Source organism: Dasypus novemcinctus, chromosome 22, assembly GCF_030445035.2.
Source record: "Dasypus novemcinctus isolate mDasNov1 chromosome 22, mDasNov1.1.hap2, whole genome shotgun sequence".
NCBI lineage: Eukaryota > Metazoa > Chordata > Mammalia > Cingulata > Dasypodidae > Dasypus > Dasypus novemcinctus.
Window position 1 is genome coordinate 57,459,075 of NC_080694.1, and position 22,836 is coordinate 57,481,910.

Genomic DNA, 22,836 nt, shown 5'->3' on the forward strand with positions numbered 1-22,836 from the left:
AGATATCATCTCCCTGGCAAATATTCCCCATGTTTATTAGTAGGCTAGCTGAGAGGCAGAGCGTAAGGGTCTATCAAAGAGATAGGCTCAAAGGAATAAAAACTACAAACGTTGCTAAGTAACTTTTCAGAAATAAATTATTTGCAACATGGCACAAGCAAAGGGTGTTCTATTTCAGTGCACACTGGCCTACACAAGCCTCTGGAAATAAAACTAAATGGGTTTTCAGGCCAGTGGTTGGGAAATACTGGGCTAAATGACATTAAAAGGCCTTATTCTACCTAAAATTCAGTGTATCACTATATTCCCATGGAATGTGTCCCATTAGGCAATTATATCTTGTTACAGACACTATAAAGCAATGACTATGTTTTTGTGGTTTTTTTAAGGCTCAAGTGTTTTATTTTTTTGTTAGAGCAGTTGTAGGTTTACAGAAAAATCATGAAGAAAGTATAGTTTTTATATACTCCCCCTTCACATGCTGTTTTCCCTATTACTAACATTTTGCAGTAGTGTGATACCTATGTTACAAATGATGAAACAATATTTTATAGTTATACTATTAACTATAGTCTATATGATATTTTTATCCCTATACAAACTATAAAAAATTACTACCACCTATTTCTGTTATTATATAATGCATGAAAAGCTCTCAGATTCCTGAAACTGTGCAAGATTCATTCTAGATGCGTCTATGGCACAAAAGTATCATGTGGTAGATAAGCAATTCTTAAAATCACAGCACCACAATACCCTAGCGAGTTGTGATCAATTAAGAAGAGCCTTGCGGGTAATTTGCTATTAAAGAAGTTTAACTGTTTATGTTTGAAATTATTTCTCTTTAAAAAATATAAATTATAACATGCCTATGCCCTAGAAATCCCAAATGCCTTAGATTAGAAAAATCCAGGGGTGATTCAACCAATAAGCAGCGTGTTATTGGGCATTTCTAACCCAAGTGCGACTACACGTGAACTTTGCCTGTCATGTAGACTTCCAGCAGCAACAACCCAAAAACAAGATAAAACTGTTTCTTTAGAACACTGGGGACACTGCTGTGTGTTTATATTGGCAACCCAGCAGGAGTGGCAGGCTCTGGAAGTCAGGGAAGATCGGACATGACCCTGTGTTAAGCCCAGGTATTGGCAATGTGAGCCGCCCTCTTCTGATCGCTTGGCTCACACTCACAGATGTGTGGTTTCTTCTGTTCTGCTTTCTTCCTTCTTTTTGATTGCCCAAGTTAAGGAAATGTCAGCTCTTATCCTCAGGGTTGTACTGCTGTGGTTTCAATCAAGTGTGGGATGAGGTTAACCCAGGGTTACAGTTAGGAGCTCAGCATTGTAAATCAGGAAACGGCAAGCCCCAGCAGCTCACAGGCCAAATCCACCTGCCACTTGGTGATGTATGATCACACAAGCTAAGGCTCATTTTTACCTTTTTAAATGGCTGGAAGGAAACCAAATGTAGAACATTGTTTTGTGACACATGAAAATACGTGGCAATCAAATGTCATGATCCAAACCTGAAGTTTTATTGGAACACAGTCATGCGCACTCATTTAAGCACTGTTTCTGGCTGCTTTGGGGTGAAGCAGTAGAGTTGAGTAAGCTGTGATACTGACTACGTGGCTTGCAAAATTTAAAATATCCACACTCTGGCCCTTTATAGAAAATCTTTGCTGATCCCTGCCATAAAGGTTGAACTGAAAAAGGAAGTCAACTTTGCTGAGCCTTAAACCTTAACTTCTACCAAGTGGCCTGAGAGTGGGAAGTGAGAGGGTGCAAAAGGCCATTAACATCTGTCCTGCTCCCCAAGACAGCAGGAAAACACATTTTAAAAGCCGGAAATTGCTATACAGTCGCAAGGATTTCTCTGCGTTAGTTGTCCTTCCATCAACCCGGCTGAACCCACTTCAAAGTGAGCAGTGGCTGCAAAAGAACCTGAAGACACCTCCTGTCTCAACTGCAGCGTTGTCTTAGTTGACTTCATTACCTCAGGTGGTCTGAGTGCATGTGACTGATGTAAATTAGGTCTGCTTGGCACAGTCTCTCCAGCCAATCAGATGGAGGCTCATGGAGCAACCACCATCCTCGGGCAAAAGCAGGACCGATTAACCAAGGGTCAAACACTATCCTCTTGTCTCCCAATTTGAGGTCCATGCAGGCGTGAGTGAGGTATGTTATCTGTTGGAAGAGGTGATAGTCATATCAGCAATTCACAGTATCACAACATTACTGGCCAGAACAACGAACGGAAAGGCTTGGGCTCGTTGGCGGACAGGGTACATTGGAGAACTTGCTCTAAGCATGATCAGGCAAATCCATAAGACTCGGGCAAAACCCAGCAGAAGCCTTTACGGAGAGCATCACTGCCAAGGCAGGTCACTGGGTTATCAGAGCAGGTGATTCCCATGGTGGGCACGAGGTGCCAGAACAAGTGCCTGCCCTACTTTACTTAAACTAGCTCCTGCACACTTAATCTGCAGCCTGTGCTGCAGAATCCCTTTTGTGACTAGTCCCTTCAAGTAACAGCTCACAAGGGACAAGTGACTAAATCTGCTGGCAAGGCTTTGTCTTTCAAATCACCTGCTCAGTTACCCCTTTAGGATGCCAGTGTCCTCCAAACAAATCTGCAACCCCCTGGGGATTTCAACTCAAAATCCCTGCTCCCTCTCCTGCTCTGCACCTCCATGGAAGGAGGGATGTGGACAGGAAGCGGAGACAAGTACCAAGGACCCCCAGAGGGGAGGGGCATTCGGCAGAGTGGGTGAGGAGAGGCCAAGGAGTCGTTTCTTGTTTCTCATTATGCCTATTCTGGGTATGTTCTCTTTTGTTTCCACTGAAAAATAATGGTCCATTTTCTCAAGCTTCCCAAATAGCCAGAGGGAAAAAAACGAGTCTTTGATTATTTTCCTCTCCCCAACTACCAAAGGGTTTCCTCTGAAGGCACATATCTGCAAAAGCCTGGAGAACCCACAGGATGAAAGATCCAGAGGGTAACGCAGAAATGCATAACCGGCCTCTCGGTCAGACAGCCGTTGGGTCTCAAGAGGAATTTCTAAACTTCCTCCACTGGTTTTGCATAACTTGCCCTTGGAAGCTTCCTCTTATGCTTCTTTCTGGATATATTTCCTTGTAATCCTTAGCAACTCTTGGTGTTCCTACAGGAACTTAAGAATTCAGGATGTTTTTTAAATATGTCTTAATTGGCCACCTCAAAGAGTATTCAAGGTAAGGTAGGATGCAAAAAAAAATATATATATATATACACACACACACACACAACAAATGGACATCTTAGCTTTATTTTTGTTTTTAAGAATACTAGAACTTTAATGTTTTCTCACCTGCACTTCTCCAAAGGCCAAATCTTCAAGGGGTCTGGGCTCTGAATCCCAGGGGTTAGGAGGATTCAGCTCTAGTAGTGAAAGTCCACTCGTTTCATCCATTTCAACAACTAGAACAATGGGGAACAAATCTGGATTAACACACACAAGTGGGTTTAGCAACCATCGCTGAAATAGAAATGCATGGCTCAGAGAGTACCAAAAATCAAAAGTACCCAAGAGTACCCAAATCAAAGGAGAATCAAAGCAAAAGGCCAAGCAATGAGGTGGAGGCTTAAGACCAAAACCAATTCATGTCCTTAGGGAACTCCTGAAGTCGCAGTCCCATCGGAGACACACAAAGCCTATCACAATTATATGAAAGTTAGAGATGAGGTCAGGTGGCAACAGGCGCATGGAGGAGGGAGTACCTGGTCTGCTTCCAAGGGTCAAAGATGATTTCAAAGAGGAGGCAATTCTTGAGCTAGACTGGAAGGATGAGGTATTGGGGGGAAGGCAAAAGACTTACGATTATGTAAGGCAGGAGTGAGGACACAGCAGGTGCAGAGACGTGGAGGCATGGGAGAGCTTGGGAATCCCAAAATGGCTGGTAATTTATGACTGAGGAAAGTGGTGCTTGAGCCGGGGGGCAGGGTGGAGAGGTGGCAAGCGTGGGTCACAAAGGATCCAAGGTACTGTGCTGAGGAGCTCTGGTTTTATCTTGTGGCAAGGAGGGGCCACTGGAGAATTTTAAGCAAGGGTAGCAGACACTGCTGGTGGCCTATATCTTTATGCTAGCATCCTATTTTTATTGAGGGTGGTTGAAAGCTCAGGCTTTCTGATGGCTCTCCTGCAATTATGCATGACATAAAACATAGCTCTTCTCCGCAGACTGTGTAGTTCTCGCCAGTGAAATGTGAGCAGAAGCTTATTGTTCGGATTTCCAGGAAAACTGATTTTCATGATGGAGAGGGGCAGGCAGATGACTTGCCCTTTGTCTCCACCCCCGCCCCCATTTTTTGGTATTTTTTTTATTGTTGTTATTAGAGCCATTGTAGGTTTACAAAAAAAATCAGAGTACAGCATTCCCATAGAAACCCCCTCATACACACAGTTTTCCTTATTAACATTTAACATTTTGCATCCATGTGGTATTTTTATAACAATTGATGAATCAACATTATTATCATTATGCTATTAACTTTAACACACTGCCTACATTAGGGTTCACTTTTAGTTCTATGGAGGGTTTCTTTGTGATAACTTAAATACAACCTAAACTTCCTTTTTATCACTTTTCAAATATACAATTCCATGGTATTAATTACATGTGCAAATTGGTGCCTCCACTACCAAAGGAGGCACAAATCCATTACCAAAATATTCCATCATCCAAAACAGAAACTCTGTACCAATTAAACATTAACTCTCCATTCCTCTCCCCTACCTGGCTCCTGGTAACCTGTATTCTAGTTTCTGACTTTATGCTTTTTTATTCTGCTTGTTTCATTTCAGTGAGATCATATAGTATTTAGCCTTTTGTGTTTGGCTTGTTTCACTCAACATGATGTCTTCGAGGTTCATCCATGCTGTTGCATGCATCAGAACTCTGTCCCTGTTCATAGCCGCATAATATTCCATTGTACATATATAACACATTTTGTTTATCCATTCATTTTTATTCCACTGGTCCATATAGCTCTCCTTGTATTTTTATCTTTAAAAAGATAGGTACCTCCGAGGAGAGTAGATCTTAATAAATGTCAGGCATTATTTTTAATTGCTAAACGAGGCCCTGGATCAAGGTGGACCCTGGGAAAATGATGTTGTTGTTGTGCCCTCAAAGCCATTCACTGTCTTTGTTTCAAAGTATACCATGAAGGCTCTACCAAGACACTTCAAATGAAGATCAATTACACTCACTTCAAGACAACAGCTTATGGGAGAACCTGAGGTATAAACTACCTATGAAATGAAAAGTTGTAGATTTAGAACTTTTCCCATAACTAAGAACAAAGACTTTTATATGCTGCAAATTTTCAATTTTCTAGGTCCACTTGCAGGATCTTAAAAGGTGTGAGAGTTGGGAATAGAGACAGATACTTGACCAAGATTGCATATAGGCAAACTTCATTTCATGGGTTGAAATGAAAACTTCATTTCATGGGTTGAAAATAAAATTATGGGAAGCAGATGTGGCTCAAGTGATTCGGCGCCTGTCTACTATATGGAGGGTCCTGGGTTCAGTTCCCAGGGCCTGCTGGTAATAGCAAACTAGCCCACATGGAGAACTGGCCCACGTGGAGAGCTGGTACATCAAGATGACACAAGAAAAAAGAGACACAGAGGAAAAGACAATGAGAGACAGCAACAAACCAGGGAGCTGAAATGGCTCAAGCAGTTGAGTGCCTCTCTCCCATGTCAGAAGATCCCAGGATAAGTTTCTAGGGTGTCCTAAAGAGAAGACAAGAAGAAAGACAAGCAGACACAGAAGAACATGCAACATGTGGACACAGAGAGCAGACAGCAAGTGCAGATGGCAAGGGGGGGGGAGGTAAATAAACCTTAAAAAAATAAAATTATGGATGTAATGGCATGCAAATTCTACTAAGTTGAAAATCTCAAAAACAATGACTTTTTTTCTAAAAATAGATTACCCAAATTGACTCAAGAAGAACTATTGAATAAAAAAAAGAAAAATCCTGACTAGACTATAACAAGGAAAACATTGCAAAATTAAAGACTAATCTCCCCCAAAAGTCTTTTTCCTCTTCTTCCTCGCAAGCTTCAGCCCCATGTCTTTGCACTTATATTTTCTATCTCTGCCTTTGACAAAATGGTGACTCGGTTAGCTGGTCTGCCAGGAAGGCTCTCATGCCCTGCTCACTCCCTGGCTTCATTTTGTTCTCAGATGTCATTACCAGAGAGTACTTTCTGACCTCAATCTCAAATAGCCCTTCCCTGTTCACAGTTCTGCCTGTCCCTCTTCAGCCCTCTACCCCTTGTAACCTTTCTTTTTAGCCCTTTTCATGTCATATATGGTTGGCTTATGGTTGATCTCCCTACAGGAATATAAGCTGAGAGTGGGACTTGGGTTTTGTTCGCTGCTGTATCAATATCGTGCTGAGAACACACTGTGCCTGGCTGACAGTACACATTCAGAAAACAGAGTCTGAGCTAATTGATTGATCGGTGGTCATAAGTCACATTTCCCAAGACTTTCTTAGGGCTCCACGTCCCTTATTCTCTCACCCTAAGCACTGTTCCTGCCTTCTTAGCACCACTAGTGGTAAAAATTATAAGTTCATCTCCACATAAGCTTAAAGTGAAATATATTTCTTTCCTCGTTTTAAAAACTAGAAACACAGTTGTGCTAAATATCTTCCACTGGTCCCTACAGACGACCGTCCTCCATCCTTGTCTACCCTTTTGCACCCTGCTATCTGCTGCTGGAGGTGGAGATGGACCACATAAAGGGCTCCCATAGCCTCCACCTTCCAGGGGGTTTTGTCCTGGGGAAGTCCCAGCAGGAGATGGTGAGAGAGGACTGAGTGAGGGTGGGTGGTTGGCCCCTCTGGCCCTCTCCCTGTGAGCTTGCTCTGACCTCGCCGTGCTCTGTGCACAGCCAGGGGTCACTGCTCCTCATTCTATATTGAAACTGCTCCCTCTCCTCATCCCTTCAGGTGCAAAGTGGGACAACTTGGCTGCTACCAGCTCCTGGTTATTGCACCTCCCTTTGTGGTTTTCCTACAAACACATAGTATTTTTGTAAATAAACTCTCCTCAAATCATCCTAATTTGAGGCTCCAGCTGTTTTTCTGTCCTTAAACCACACATTTATAAGTGTGATTTTCTCTGGAGGATGGAAGGGCATGTGATGTGATCAAGGATCACAGGACATAGGGACCTTCCCTAGTAAATGCTTTATGTCTTAAGCTGGATGCTGGGAACACGCACATGAAGTGTAATAAAAACAATGTCTTTCTTAAGAGAAATAGCTCTCAGCTTATTTCACCTCATTATGGTAAAACGCAAATGGCTTCCTTAAGAAAATCAGGTACACATAAAGAATGACTGATGCCACATGATTACCTTAGCGTGCTCTGGAAAACACAAGTGGTCAAACAGATAATTATCACTATTTCCAGATTTTCTGATTACTGGAAAACTGTCGTGAAACAAGAATGCCGACTTTGGGAACACCTGGGTTGGATTCCTGATGCTGCTGCTTATTAGCAGCAAATTAAGCTTATTGGCAGTATCCTGAGCCCCAGTAACCTGATTTGTAAAATAGGATTATAATACATGCATACGTCATAGTTGTGGGGATTAGATGGGGGATCTAGTAGATCCTAGAGTGCCTCAAACTATGTCCGGTACTTAATAAATAGTAGTAATATTGTGGTCATTATTTTTTAACAACTCAATTTTACTGATACATGTTAATAAAGCATAAATCCACCCAAAGTGTATAATCAATGGTATTTGGTATAATCACATAGTTGTACACTAATAATAATAATAAACATTGGAAAAAAAACTGAGCCTAGAGAGATTGAGAAATGGTGAGGTTTTTCTTTGTTTGTGGTATTTATTTTACTTAAAGGAATGAATCATATTAAAAAGTTCAGTATTAGACCCAGGACGAAACATATATACTAGCTAACACTAACTAGAGTACAACGTTACTGTGGGAGAAACTTGGAAAACTCTCACTCTGATACCCATTCTTAAGGATTTTCATTCTTCAAAACTTTTTTCTCTCAGGAGAAAGAGAGGAAAATAAGAATCTGTGACTCTTAACTATTGTTCTGGAACAAGCACTGAAAGGTTCCCTATGCCCTTTGCATAAAGGCAAATTGCGTGGATGCAGTGAAGGAGAACACACAGCTTCTGCAAACTCCCTCCCTCTCTAATAAAATGATAAACTGATTACAAGCTTACCACAAGCTGACGAAATCTAGGTCATTTCAGACTGTGATTCTAATATTTATCCAAAAGGACAAACAAATGGCATTCCTTAAAATCTTCTTATGGGAATAAAGAGGAAGAATTAGAATGAAAACATATTAGAAAACTATAATGATTAAGTGAATTTTGGCATAAGGACAGCCAAAAAGATTTTCCTAATTATATAACTGTTTAATACATTCTAGAAGAGATTTCACAAATTGGTAGGAAAGGAAGGGCTATTTAACAAATGGTGCTGTCAAAATCAGTTAAATAAATATTTCAGTTGATTGAAGCCAGAAAGAAAAGCAACCAAGGCATTTGAAAAGTAGGATAAAATAGAATATTTATCAAATATAAGGGAGGACTTCTAAATTTAACAGCAGTGGAAAATTTTCCAGTGGAAAGTTTGAATCATTACATACATAAAATGGAAATCTCTAACATCCAAACAATTTGGCAAACATGTCTGGAAAAAGAACATCATATATGAGAGACAAATGCAAATTAAAACAATGAGATGCCATTTTTGCCTCAAATGAGAAAAGTCTGGAAGACTGAGAATGCCCTGAGCTGGTGTGGGGTGAGGAGAAAAGGCAGGCTCATATGCCAGTTGGTGGGAGCAAATATTGTTGCATCCCAAAGAATGAATGGCAATGCAATCCCTATTGAAGAATGGATGAGGGCAGCATTCGTTCTGTCATTCATTTAGGACCTCAGTGGAAGAGCTCCGTGTTGTTCACACTTCCCAGTTTATGACACATTATAATAGGGCCAGGTATAGCTCCTCCCTTTTTTGGTTTTATTTACCCCCTTCTGTCCCCATCTGCCTCTCTCATTTCCTTCCCCTCCCCTACAGGCTACTTTTTGAATGTTCATGCAAAATGTGTATGACATTGTATGTGCATTTGGGTATTGAGTTATAGGTCTCCAGCCTCTTTCTTAGTCTTTTTACTCAACACTCTGTCTTTGAAACTCATCCATGTTGCCATGTGTACATCTAATCTACTTCTTTCTGCCGCTTAGTATTCCACGGTGTGTGCCCACCACATTTTACCTATTCCCACTCCCACAGTGCACCTGCAGATTCTGACTCTGCATAATTTCTTTGAGAGATACCCAGGAGTGGGCAGGGGGTAACAGCATCTTCATAAACCTCATCTGATAAGCACTGTCAGTTTACTCTCCAAAATAGCCCAACCATCCCCTTTCACACCACACGTGTGACGATTTCTATATACCTATATCCTTGCCAACACACGTCGTCATCTTAGTTTCTAACTTCTTCTCAGTCAAAAAGATGGAAGCTTCATTGCTTTATTTTTCACTTCTCTGGTTACTGAGTTTGAGCATCGCTTCATATGCTTACTAACCTTTTGAGTTTCTTCTGCAAATTGCTGGCTCATGCCCTTTCCTGTGGGGATTTGTCTTAGTTTGACAGGGCTGCTATCACAAGCACCACAGATAGGCTTAAACAACAGGAATTACTTGTCTCTCAGTTCTGGAGGCTACAAGTTCAAAACCAAGGTGTTGGGGGGGCCGTGCTGGTGGCTAGCTGGTAGGCTGTCACTTAGTTTTACTCTTGTCACTCACATCTGTCTCTTGCTCCCTGCTGCTACTGTGTCCAAATTTCCTGTACAGTCATATCAAATCAAGACCCACCCTGATTCAGTTTGAACACATCTTAAAGGTTCTTCAAAGATCCCATTTATAAATAAGCCCATCCCCATTCAAATTAGGACTTGAGTATATTTTTGTGGGGAACATGATTCCATCCAGAGCAGGATATCTATTTGCCTTACTTCTTCCTAGATGCTAGATTTCAATCTCTTTTTGGTAGTGAATATTGCAAAAATAGTCTCCCAAATTGTCAGATGTCTTTTTACTTAGTCTATGGTATCTTTTTTAAGTAGAAAACTTTTGTGTTGATGATGATATAGTCATCATTTTTTTCTTTGCCCTATGAGCTGTGCTTTCGAAGATTTGTCTAAGAAGTCAACAAGTCCAAGTCCATTGGTCATAAAGATATTCTCCTGAATTTTTTCTTTCACTTTGAGCCCTATCTTTTTTATTTAGGTTGTTAATCCATGTGAAGTTCACCTTTAGGCAGAAATATACAAGGTGCCAGACAGGAGTAAACACTGTAATTAGTCATACCCTTTATCAGTAATTCAGCTATCTTAAAACAACTCCAAATACAGAGAAGCTTTTATGGATAGACACCACAGTTTTACTTAATGGCAAAAAATAAAACTACAAACAGTCTAAATTCCAACAACTAATTGGCCAAATGAATTACATAAGACAATACTTAATATAAAAATACCTTAAAATATATTATACAAAATATTATAGTTAAATATGAATAATATCTACTGAAACATTAACAAGATAAAAATACAGGATAAAAATAATTTCTCTAGAGTACTTGCAACTATTTGTAAAAGTATGCCTAAAAAGAAGATTGGAGAATAGTACAATAAGCAGAAGATCAACAAGGAAATAGAGACTTGAATAGCAATATAAACTAACTAAACTTAACAGACCTCTAATACCACTCTACCCAAACCCAGCAGAATATATATTGTTTTCTAGTGCACATAAAACATTCTCCTGCAGAAAACATATGCTAGGCCTTAAACCAACTTTTAATATATTTAAAAGATGGATATCACACAAAGTATGTTCTCTGGCACAGGGAAATGATGCTAGAAATCAGTAAGAGAAAGAAATTCAAAATCATTAAGAGAAAGCAATTTGGGAAATTAAAAAAATATGTAGAAATTCAAAAATACACTTTTAAATAAGAAAGAGATAAAAGAAATTACAAGGGAAATTTTTAAATACTTTGAGATGAATGAAAATGACAATACAACATACTGATCCTTAAGGAATATAGCTAAAGCAGTGCTTAGAAGGAAACTTATACCTGTACATGCCTATATTAAAAAAGGAAAGAATGGGCTAAAATAAAAAACTTAACCTCCCAGAAATTAAATCATTGATGTGAAGACAGTGACCACAGGAGTTGCTGAAGGCAAGGAGAGGGAAAGAAGGTGTGATCTGGGGGCAATTTCAGGACTTGTAGTTGTCCTTAATGATATTGCAGGGACAGATGCAGGACACATTGTATATCCTGCCATAACCCACGGAATGGACTGAGAGAGAGTGTAAACTACAATGTAGACTATAATCCATGCTGTGTAGCAGTGCTCCAAAATGTACTCATCAATTACAATGAATGTACCACATTAATGAAAGAAGTGGTTGATGTGGGAAAAGTGGGGGGTGTGGGAAGTGGGGCATTTGGGAACCTCCTATATTTTTTAACGTAACCTTTTATGTGATCTAAGTATCTTTTAAAAATAAATAAAAAATATATTTTAAAAAATCAAAACAAACAAACAAAATCATAACCTTCTACCTTAAGACACTAAGAAAAGAGAGCAAACTGAGCCTAAATTGTTGGCGGTTAATCATGTTCCCCACAAAAACATGTTCAAATATTAATCTATATTCCTATTTGTACATAGACTCTTTGGGAGATGTTATTAGATAAGGTGTGGCCAAATTGAACCAGAATGGGTCTTAATCCTATGGCTAAAGGTCTTATAAAGAGAGGAAAACCAACAACAGTCAGCCAGAGAAAGCCCCAGAATAATCCAGAAGGCAGGAGAAATGAGAAGAGAAGACACAAACAGAGTGAGATCATCACAGGATGGAGAACTGCCAACCCCAGCAGAAAGCAGGATCTTGCCAACATATTGATTTTGGACATCTTAGCCTTCCAAACCAGGACAGTGATAATCGAAAGGATGGACAATGACAAGGGCTGGTGAGGATGTGGAGAAATCAAAACCCCCATGCATTGCTAATGGGAATGTCAAATGGTGCAGGGTTTTGAAAAACAGTTTGGCACTTCCTCAAAGAATTAAAACAGAGAGTTGCTGTATGACTCAACAACTCCATACTTAGGTAAATAATCAAGAGATCTGAAAACATATGTCCACATAGAAACTTGTAGGCAAATATTCATGTCAGCATTATTCATAATAGCCAAAAAGCCCATCAACTGACGAATGGATAAATAAAATGTGGTATATCCATGCAATGGTATATTATTCAGAAATATTATTCTGAAACATACTAGAACATGGATGAGCCTTGGAAACATGCTCAGAGAAAGAAGCCAGACACAAAAGGTCATGTATTATCTGATTACATTTATTCCATGTCCCACATAGGTAAATCCACAGAGACAGAAAGTAGGTTAGGGTGCCAGTGGGTGCCGGGATGGGGAAGGGGGAGAGTCTGCTAATGGTTACAGAGTTACTTTGGGGAGTGACAAAAATGTTTTAAAATGAGATAGTGGTGATGGTTATACAACATTAAGAATGTAGTAAAAACCACTGAATTTTACTCTTCAAAAGGGTGAATTTTATGGCACTGATGATATCTCAATAAAAAAGAAGAGGAAGATGAAGAAGAAAAAAGGGAGGAGGGGAGAAGAAGTGGGGGAGAAGAAGGCTGCACCAACAACCATGATGGCCGGAAGGAAAGCCACGAAAATAGAGACTGTCTTTCAGTGAGAGTCTTTGTCCTTCTGCTCTTCCGATTTCCAAATGTTTCATTACGGGCATGTATAGTTTTTTCTAATAATAATAAACTGATATCCTGTTCCAGGATGGGCTCAAGCTCTCCCATCTACAGGATGTGATGAAATCACTACAGTCCAGTCGGTAGCACTGGACTACAAGAGACTGTTAACACGCGCTCCCATCCTCATGGCGTTTCTTCACCTGAGTGCAGGCTGCGTTTCACCAGGCTTTGCTGTTTTCATTCTTTCCACTTGCCATGGCAACTATACAGCCCTTTCCATCGCTTTCCAGCCCCAGTCTGTGTTCTTAACTGGCCGGCTTTCTGCTGGGAGGGGAATGGCTCCTTTCTGTTCCTGTGGTCCCAGCCTCAAGGACATATGTAGAGTATTTGAGACGTGGGTGTATATTTGCGCACATTTTTATGAAACATATTATATATTTATACACAAATCCATCATTATGCTCTGTGTACCAAGTACTGAGAACTTAACATGGATTAACTTTCTAAAATTCTTCCAGGGAAGTGGTGTGGCTCAAGCAATTGGGCACCCACCTACCACACAGGAGGTCCCAGGTTTGGTTCCTGATGCTTCCTAAAGAAGATGAGCAAAAGAGCAAGCTGATGCGACAGGCTGGCACAGTGAGCTGAAGCAATGAGATAGCACAACAAGATGATGCAATGAAGAGACACAGCGAGAGACACAACAAGCAAGGAGTGGAGGTGGCTCAAGTAATTGGGCACCTCGCTCCCACATGGGAGGTCCCGGGTTTGGTTCCCGGTGCCTCCTAAAAAAGACAGCAGACAGCAGACAGCAGACAGCAAGTGTAAATGACAAGGGGTAGCGTGGGGGAATAAATAAATAAAATAAATCTTTAAAAAAAAGTCTTCCAACAACACAGTAAGATCATTTCCAAGATCATCTCTTCCACATTTGAGGAAACTGAGCCACAAAGACAGTGAATAACTTACCCAGAGTCCCTTAAGTGAGTGTCTGAGCCAGGATTGAAAGCTGGCTGTCAGGCCCCTGTACCCCCACTCTTAACCACACTGCTATCATGTTGCTCTAGGTATCTTGTCCATAAGATTTAGGGGTTTTTACTAAGAGCATCTAAACAGCTATAAATTTATGGTCTGCATATTCATAAGGTTGATAGACTATTTTCCTGTTCCTTACTCAAACTAACAATGTTTATGTTCAAACCTTTTTTTCTTATCAGTTTTATGCCAAATAAATTTAGCAATATTTGCATAGCACATGTAACCAGTTCCTGTACAGCACATGTAACCAGTTCCTGGTAGCAAGGTAGTCTGCAGGATTTCCGGGCTAAGTCAAAAGACATGGGGTGGGGCTTATGGAGAAAGGCAGCAGTGGTCCTTTGAAGGGCAGGGAAGTGGGGGACCCTGAACTTGAAGTCAAAGTCAAACGCCACTCTCTCCAGAATAGTGTTCTGTCTCCTCTGGGGTGAATGGCCAGGGACATGTCCCTCAATAAGTGCCAGCCGTGCTCTCAGGGATCTGGCAGAATGCCCATGCAGGGCAGACTCCTCTTTAAAAATCATTTATGGGAAACCAATGTGGCTCAACTAGTTGGGCTCCTGTCTACCATATCGGAGGTCCAGGGTTCAATGCCCAGGGCCTCCTGGTGAGGGCAAGCTGGCCCACATGGCAAGCTGGCCCATGTGGAGTGCCAGCACAGGCTGGAATGCGACCCCACACAGGAGTGCCCCCCTGTGTGGAACGCTGCCCAGCGCAGGAAAGCCACCTGGCACAGGACTGCCGGCTGACGCAGAGAGCTGGTGCAGTAAGATGACGCAACAAGAGACACAGAGGAGAGAAAATAAGAAGACGTAGCAGAACAGGGAGCTGAGGTGGCACAAGAGAATAATCGCCTCTCTTCCACTCCAGAAGTTCCGAGGATTGGTTCCTGGAGCCACCTAATGAGAATACAAGCAGACACAGAAGAACACACAGCAAATGGATACAGGGAGCAGACAATGGGGGTAATAAGGCAAGGAGGAGAAATTTTTTAAAAATCATTCGCAGTTGGTCTCACAGGACACATGAGTGTCCCCTGCTAACAATAACCTGAGCCTCCAAGAAATGTAAAGGTAGTATAATCCTTAGGATATGGTCTTGGATATGAAATTTCTGAGACAAAAGATATACCCCTTCCTATGTGTGATAGGGGGCCACTGGAGGGTTTTGTGAAGGAGGGGAATGATGGGAAATGATTTGAGTATTTGAAAAAAAAAAGATCAGACTCAGTGCTGGAAGTAGAACGGATCATAGAAGGGAGGTCACGTGTCGTGAACTTGGATGGGGGCAGTGGAGATAGAAAGAAGTGGAGGGATTCAGAATGTATTTTGGCGTAAGGCACAGGATTTATTGGGGTTGGGAGGCTAGGAAAGAGAAGACTCAAGGGTGATTCCCAGGTCTGGGGCTTGTTCCATTGAGCGGTTGTGGTGAGTTGGGGAAGGCTGTCAAAAGGATGCCACAGGGTGGGTGTTGAGTTCTGTTTTAGTGTAATATTTGCCATGATTGTTAGAAATCCATTTTGAAATATTGAGTAGGTAGTTAGATATCAGAGTCTAGAGTTCAGGGATGAGGTCAAAGCTGACGATAAAGTTTTTGTAGTCATCTATGTAAATATAGTGTTTAAAGCTGTGGGATTAGATGCTATCACTTAGGGAATAGGCATAAAGAGCTGGATTGAATCCAGGGACATCCCAACATTCAAGAGTTCAGTGGAGAAAACTGAGAAAAAGTGGTTAGCATGGTAGGAATAAAAGTTAGGACCAAGTGGTAGACAACCCTGGCTCCCAAGATGTCCATATCCCAAGCCTGGTGTCTGCGGTTGCGTTACGCTGCACGGCAAAGGGGAATTATGTTTGCAGGTGAAATTATGGTTGCTCATCAGGTGACTTTAGAATAAAGAGACTTTCTGGGATTATCAAGGCTGGCCCATAGTCTTTAAAGTGGAAGAAGGAAGCAGCAGAGAATGAGAGGGTAATTTGACAATGGAAGATACAATGTTGTTGGTTCTGAAGATGGTCAAGGAATGTAGGGGCCTCTAGAAGATGGAAAAGGCAAGGAAACACATTCTCCCTCAGGGCCTCCAGAAGTAACACAGCCTTGATGGCACCTTGGTTTTAGCCAGGGAGACCTATGCTCACTTCTGACCTGCCAGACTGTAGAATAAAAGATTTGTGCTGTTTTAAGCTACTAAGTTTGTGGTAATTTTGTGATGGCAGCAAACAGGAAACTAAAACCGAGTGAATGGCTTCCCAGAAGCACAGAGAAGAAAGACCATCGAGAGGGAACAGTGGGCGGCGGACTTGGCCCAGCAGTTAGGGCTTCCGTCTACCACATGGGAGGTCTGCGGTCCAAACCCGGGACCTCCTTGACCCGTGTGGAGCTGGCCCGTGCGCAGTGCTGATGCGCGCAAGGAGTGCTGTGCCATGCAGGGGTGTCTCCCACGGAGGGGAGCCCCACACGCAAGGAGTACACCCCGTAAGGAGAGCCGTGAAGCACGAAAGAAAGTGCAGCCTGCCCGGGAATGGTGCCGCACACACGGAGAGCTGACAGAAGAAGATGACGTAAGAAAAAGAGACACAGATTTCCCTGCCGTGCCGCTCACAACAGAGGCAGACAAAGAAGACGCAGCAAACAGACACAGAGAACAGACAACCGGGGTGGGGGGGGCGGGAAGGGAGAAAAATAAATAAATAAATCTTAAAAAAAAATAAAGAGGGACCAGTGGACCACTGGGCCGTGTGCTGGTGAGAGCTTGAGTGAGATGACAATGAAAGAGTGACAGAACTTAGCAATGTGGGGATCACTGGGACTGGGACAGGGACCATCACAGTGGGGGGAGAGGAATCAACTAGAGCGAAGGAGAGAGAACAGGAGGAGAAGGAGCAAAGACACTGAGAACAGACACCTGTTTCAAGAGTAAGAGAAAGTGGGGTCTGGGATCTGATCAGGGCTTTATGAACACTGGAACATCTGTGTGTGCTTGCTCGTGGGCGTGCATGCTAGTGGGCGTGCATGCTCGTGGGCGTGCATGCCAGTGGGCAAGGGTGAAATTGGTGATACAGGAGGGAGGGATAATTGGGGGAATGAAGCCCTTGAGGAGGGTGAGACGATGGGGTGCAGTGCATGAGGGCCAGGTTGGCCTTAGGAGCAGGGACAGTTCATCCACTGAAACAGGAGGGAGGGACGACTGTGCAGGTGCAGGGCTAAGTGGGGTGATAAAAACGGTGGTGAGAAAGTGCCTGCTCCTTACTGACTCCCCTTGTCCACGTTGTAGGGTCACCGTGAGGGTGGAGTGAAATAATCTACCCAGAATACGTATTACGACTTCTGGCACATGCTTCATGAGATTCTGAACTTGGTCTTAATTCTTACACTAGCGTTCACGCCCCTCCCTGCAAAGCACCTTTGCAGCCTCCTTGTCTATTACTTGGAGGCTCATGCCACATACTTCCGCCAACAAACCTTGCACTGGGCCCCAGACGTGCTAAGGTCGCCCTACCTGAAACACCCTTCGGTCTGTTGAAATTCTGCCCTTCTTTCAAGGCCTAACACAATGCCATCTTTGGCATGAAGCCTCCTGTGAGCCTTCTGATCAGACCAAATCTGTTTTTATTGATGTTGTTTTGTTTATTTGTCAGTTTCAACGATTGTCACATAACTTTTTCTATGGATAGAATGCTGTTTGAATAAATTAGAAGAGACAAGTTTGCCCCTATGACCAAGCACCTTTCACTCAAATTTCTACAGGCTTTCTTGAGTAGGATGGAGCCAGTAGAGCCAGCATACTGAGAATCAAACATAAACTCTAGCTTCCTGCCTATGCCAGGAAGAGCTATATAATTTGAATTCCTTTATACTTTATTTCCCAGCCAAAACTGAAAGGTTCATCATAGTTGTTGAGAGGTGCATTCACATGAACATATCTGCTGTGCGTCTCCACAGATAAAACCTCCATGGCCATTATTCTATGGTGCGCTGCATGTACCTTAAGAAACCTCTCATGCCATACCTGATCTTAGATGGTCACCAGTTTGTCTCAGCCACCACTGCATGTCAGTGTCATCTCACTTCAGTTAAGGACTCTAGTGGAGTCCATGTTTGTATCTCCTAATAACTCCCAGCACAATGTTTACACATGGTCTCAAGAAACATGTGCTGAATGAATGAATGAAAGGATCTTTTGGAGAAATTCTCTATTTAGAATTTTCAGTGTTAATTATTTTTAAAAGACCTTATGCCCACAGTTTAAAATCACAATGTATCCAAAGCTTGACGTGAGTTTGGAAACAGGTTAATAAGAAGGACTCCAATAACGGTCACTGTAGAATGTGCTTATCAATATGCGATACTTACCCAGCTCATCTTGACAGAAGCTTCCTGGAGGATTGACATACGTCATGGTGCTCACATCCAACTTCCAGTTGTGCTTTGTGCATTTAACGGACCTGCATGAAAAATTGTCCTTAAGTTTATGAAATGGTGGAGGTAAAACTTAATCTCAATTAGGCTTAAAGTCGTTATTTTGTGATGAGATGAAATTCATTGCTTGGATACAAAGTACATGAAAGGAAAACTGTTGATAGCTAAAAGTTAAAAATCTAAGGAGATAAACACTAATCATCAGTAGGAAGTGGTTAAAAAATGAAGATTAATTCCACGTCTCAAAATGACACATCTTAGACATCAACAAAGCCAACAGAATTGACCAGTCTTCAGGGATGGCTCTTTTATGAAAGTTAAGCTACATGAGATCCAACTGGGGCCAAGGCAAGGGAAGAATGTAGTAGTAAATACATGTCTATGATTTAAAATCACTGTATAGCCCTTGGCCCCCTAGTAAAGCATTAGATTGAACTCTCATTTTTCAAAGAAAAAAGAGTTCCTTATAGTTTAAGATTTCAGTGCAGGGTTGTCAGCTTAAGTACAGATTGCCCACTTAAATTTTTAATTTAAGTTTGTCCCACACAGTATTTGAGACATAGTGAAAAAATGACTTGTTGTTTTTCTGTAATTCAAATTTAACTGACTATCCTGTATTTTTATTTCCTAAATTTGGCAACCCTCTTTCAGAGTGAGAATCAGAGAGTGATGAAGCAGGGTGCTAAGTAATTCTCCCCCCATTTCTTACCAAGATCTTTGAAGAAAGGATCTAGGGATTGGAGGAGATATATAAGTTTCTGCTTCTTCACCTTATTTTTGTAGTGCTTCCAGGGAGACTTTTTCTAGTTAAAATTTTTTACAAACAAAGAAATGTGGAAGAATATGTCTCTAATCAAACATCAGATTTTTTTTGCACTAAAAATTGCTCCTTTAACATACAAGTAGGGGACTTCCGGCAAGATGGTGGCTGAGTGAGCTTGCCTGCCGTCTCTCCTGGGAAGAGGCAGCTGGGCACCGCTGGAGGTTCTCCGGGACCAGGCTTTTTCAGGATTTTTTCAGGGCAGGAAGTGTCTGGACATCGATTTGGTGGGAAGGTAACGGAAAGGACTGGTCTATAAGATATAAATTGGGACTTTTCAGGAGGGGGAGGCAAGATGGCGGCTGAGTGAACTTCCCGGTTACTAGCTCCTGGGGGGAATCGGCTGGGAGGCATCGGAGACTCTTTGGGACCGGCTGTTTCGGGATTTTTCCTGGTCCGGAGGTGTCTGGACATCGATTTGGAGGGAAGGTAACAGAGAGGATCCATCTGTGAAATATACACGGAGATCCCAGCTACGTGTGGAGGATTCCCTCCTTGGGTAGGCGGAGCCGAGGCAGCTAGCACCGCGCGGAGCCCCGGCGGGCGGCGGCCAGGGTAGCCGAGTCCGGCCGACCCCGGCTGAGCCCCGGCAGGCGGGGGGGCGGGGCCCAGCTGAGCTCGGCCGAGCCCAGCCGCGCCGCGCCGCGAGCGGGAGAGCCGAGCCGCGCTGCGCCGCGCCAGGCGGCGGGCGGGAAAGCCGAGCCCGGCCGAGCCCAGCCGAGCCCAGCCGAGCCGCGGCGGGCGGCGGGCAGGGGACCGGAGCCCAGCTGAGCCCAGCCGAGCCTGGCGGCGGGGTTTCTGTTCTTTGGTTTTTTTTATTTTTTTTATTATTTTTATTTTTTTATTTTTGTTGTTGTTGTTGTTCTTTTTTTTTCAATCCTCTCTTTCTTATCCCCAATATTCTTCTTATACTATTTTACCTTAACAATACAATAGGTCCTACAGGAAATACCTCACATTTGCTGGGTTTCCTCACCCTCCACTGCCTCATTTCTCTGTGAATAGACTTAGCCTATCTACACTATCCCCTTTCCCCTACAACTTGTTATCCTCCACCATCTGCTATCTCTCCTATATTCCATCTCCCTTTCTTTGATCCACAAAGTGTCTAACTCTTAATTTCTAATACCTTTGTTTAGTTTTCCATCTGGTATTCGTCCCTGGAACTATTACCTTTCTTTTCTCTTTCCCTCTCTCACGAAAACAATAGCCTCTTAGTATGTACCACATTCCTCCCATATTCAGTCGTCTACCTCATTATAGGTACTTTCCTACTACTATAACTCTACACAATTTACATGATCTAACCTCCATCCTCCCAGAACTCATATTGTTGCTTTGTAAACATATATCACCAATACTACTTCACACTTTTTCCTTCCTTACACAATTGACTTTCCCCAGCACTAATACTTTCCTTTAAAGTGAGCTTAACTAGCAATAAGAAATTGGAATATGAAGAACAAAGTGACAAAGAGAAGATATAACACTTACGCAAAAACAACAGCTAATTAATCTCCAAGACTAGACAAAGAAGCTAAGGAACTGATTAAACCCGTCAAGAAAAAATGTTGACAAGACAGCAACAAAAATCTACAAACCAAACCAGTAATCAGGAAAACATGGCTGAATCCAATCAACAAACTGAAAATCAGGAAGGGGGGCAGGACTTCGCACAAGCAATGAAAGATCTCAGAACATTTATCACCGACAAATTTGATGAAGTAATGAAAGAGGTTAACAGCGTGAAGACAACACTCGGAGGGGAGATTGCAGACATGCGCAGAAAAATAACAGATATGATGGAAATGAACACCACAATTCAAGAAATCAAAAATACACTTGCAGCAAATATCAGCAGACTAGAAGAGGCAGAGCAGAGAATTAGTGATGTGGAAGACAGTGCACTGGAAATCAAACAGATAGTAGAAGTGGTCAATAAAAAGGTAGAAAAAATCCAGATAGGACTTAGGGACCTGAATGATAACGCAAAACGCTCAAACATACGTATTATAGGCATTCCAGAAGGAGAAGAGAAGGGAAAGGGGTCAGAAGGAGTGTTGCAGGAAATAATGAATGAAAACTTCCCAAATCTACTGAAAGAGACAGATGTACATATCCAAGAAGCACAGCGCACTCCACTGGTCATAAACCCCAACAGGCCCACCCCAAGACATATACTTGTCAAATTATCCAATGCTCAAGACAAAGAAAAAATTCTAAAAGCAGCAAGAGAAAAGAAAACCATCACATACAAGGGAAACTCCATAAGATTAAGTGCTGATTTCTCATCTGAAACGATGGAGGCAAGAAGGCAGTGGTATGATATAGTCAAGGTACTAAAGGAAAAAAATTTCCAACCAAGAATACTCTATCCAGCTAAACTAGCATTCAAAAATGATGGAGAGTTCAAAATATTCACAGATAAACAGAAACTGAAAGAGTATATCAACAAGAAACCTCCCCTTCAAGAAATTCTTAAGGGAATTCTGCAGTAAGAAAGGAAAAAACAGGACAGTCAGAGATGAAGGAGAGTGTAAAAGCAACAAGAAAGACAAAAATAGAAGGGGAAAATAAAATAATACAAACAAAATATAACAAACACAAATCCAACCAAAATATGGCTACCATAAATAACTCTCTAAATGTAATAACACTGAATGTCAACGGATTAAACTCACCTATCAAAAGATTCAGACTGGGACACTGGATAAGGAAATACGACCCATCTATATGCTGCCTACAAGAGACACATCTTAGACCCAGAGACTCATGGAGGTTGAAAGTGAATGGCTGGAAAACAATCATACAAGCAAACAACAACCAAAAAAAGGCAGGAGTAGCTATATTAATATCAGACAAAATAGACTTTAAATGCGAAACAATTGTGAGAGACAAAGAAGGATACTATATTTTAGTGAAAGGGACAATTTGTCAAGAAGATCGAACAATCATAAATATTTATGCTCCTAACAAGGGCGCCTCTAAATATGTGAGGCAAACGCTGGAAAAACTAAGTGAAAGAATAGATGCATCTACAATTATAGTGGGGGATTTTAATACACCACTATCAACTCTGGACAGAACATCTCAAAAGAGAATCACTAAAGAAACAAAACATTTGAACAGTATATTAGAAGAGCTGGATCTGATAGACATATATAGATCATTACACCCAAACACAGCAGGATATACATTTTTCTCAAACGCACATGGAACATTCTCCAAGATTGACCATATGCTAGGCCACAAAGAAAGGCTTAATGAATTCAGAAAGATCGAAATCATACAAAACAATATCTCTGACCACAGTGGAGTCAAGCTGGAAACTTGCAAGGGACAGAGACCCAGACTTCACACGACAATTTGGAAATTAAACAGCACACTCTTAGAAAAACAGTGGGTCAAAGAGGAAATCTCAAAAGAAATCAATGACTACCTTGAAACAAATGATAATGATAACACAACATACCAAAATTTATGGGATGCAGCAAAAGCGGTACTGAGAGGGAAATTTATAGCCATAAATTCATATATCAAAAAAGAAGAAAGAGCAGAAATTGAAGAATTAACTGCACATTTGAAGGAATTAGAAAAACAACAACAAAGTAACCCAACAGGAAGAAGAAGGAAGGAAATAACAAAGATAAGAGCAGAACTAAATGAAATAGAAAATAAGAAAGCA

The 22,836-nt window shown here is 41.7% G+C and overlaps 1 protein-coding gene across 8 annotated transcripts in view; it reads right to left on the reverse strand.

The window, feature by feature from the left end:
• The window catches only part of LOC101434737 (cytidine monophosphate-N-acetylneuraminic acid hydroxylase), a 144,371-nt gene that overhangs the window by 34,571 nt on the left and 86,964 nt on the right, over nucleotides 1-22,836 (reverse strand). For all 8 annotated transcript variants that reach the window (XM_058285328.2, XM_058285330.2, XM_058285327.2 and 5 more), the window contains 3 exons: nucleotides 18,266-18,357; nucleotides 3,350-3,459; nucleotides 1,996-2,186 (listed from right to left, as the gene is read on the reverse strand). In XM_058285328.2, coding sequence (XP_058141311.1) covers nucleotides 1,996-2,186; nucleotides 3,350-3,459; nucleotides 18,266-18,357 — 393 coding nt within the window. The remainder of the gene's footprint in view (nucleotides 1-1,995; nucleotides 2,187-3,349; nucleotides 3,460-18,265; nucleotides 18,358-22,836) is intronic.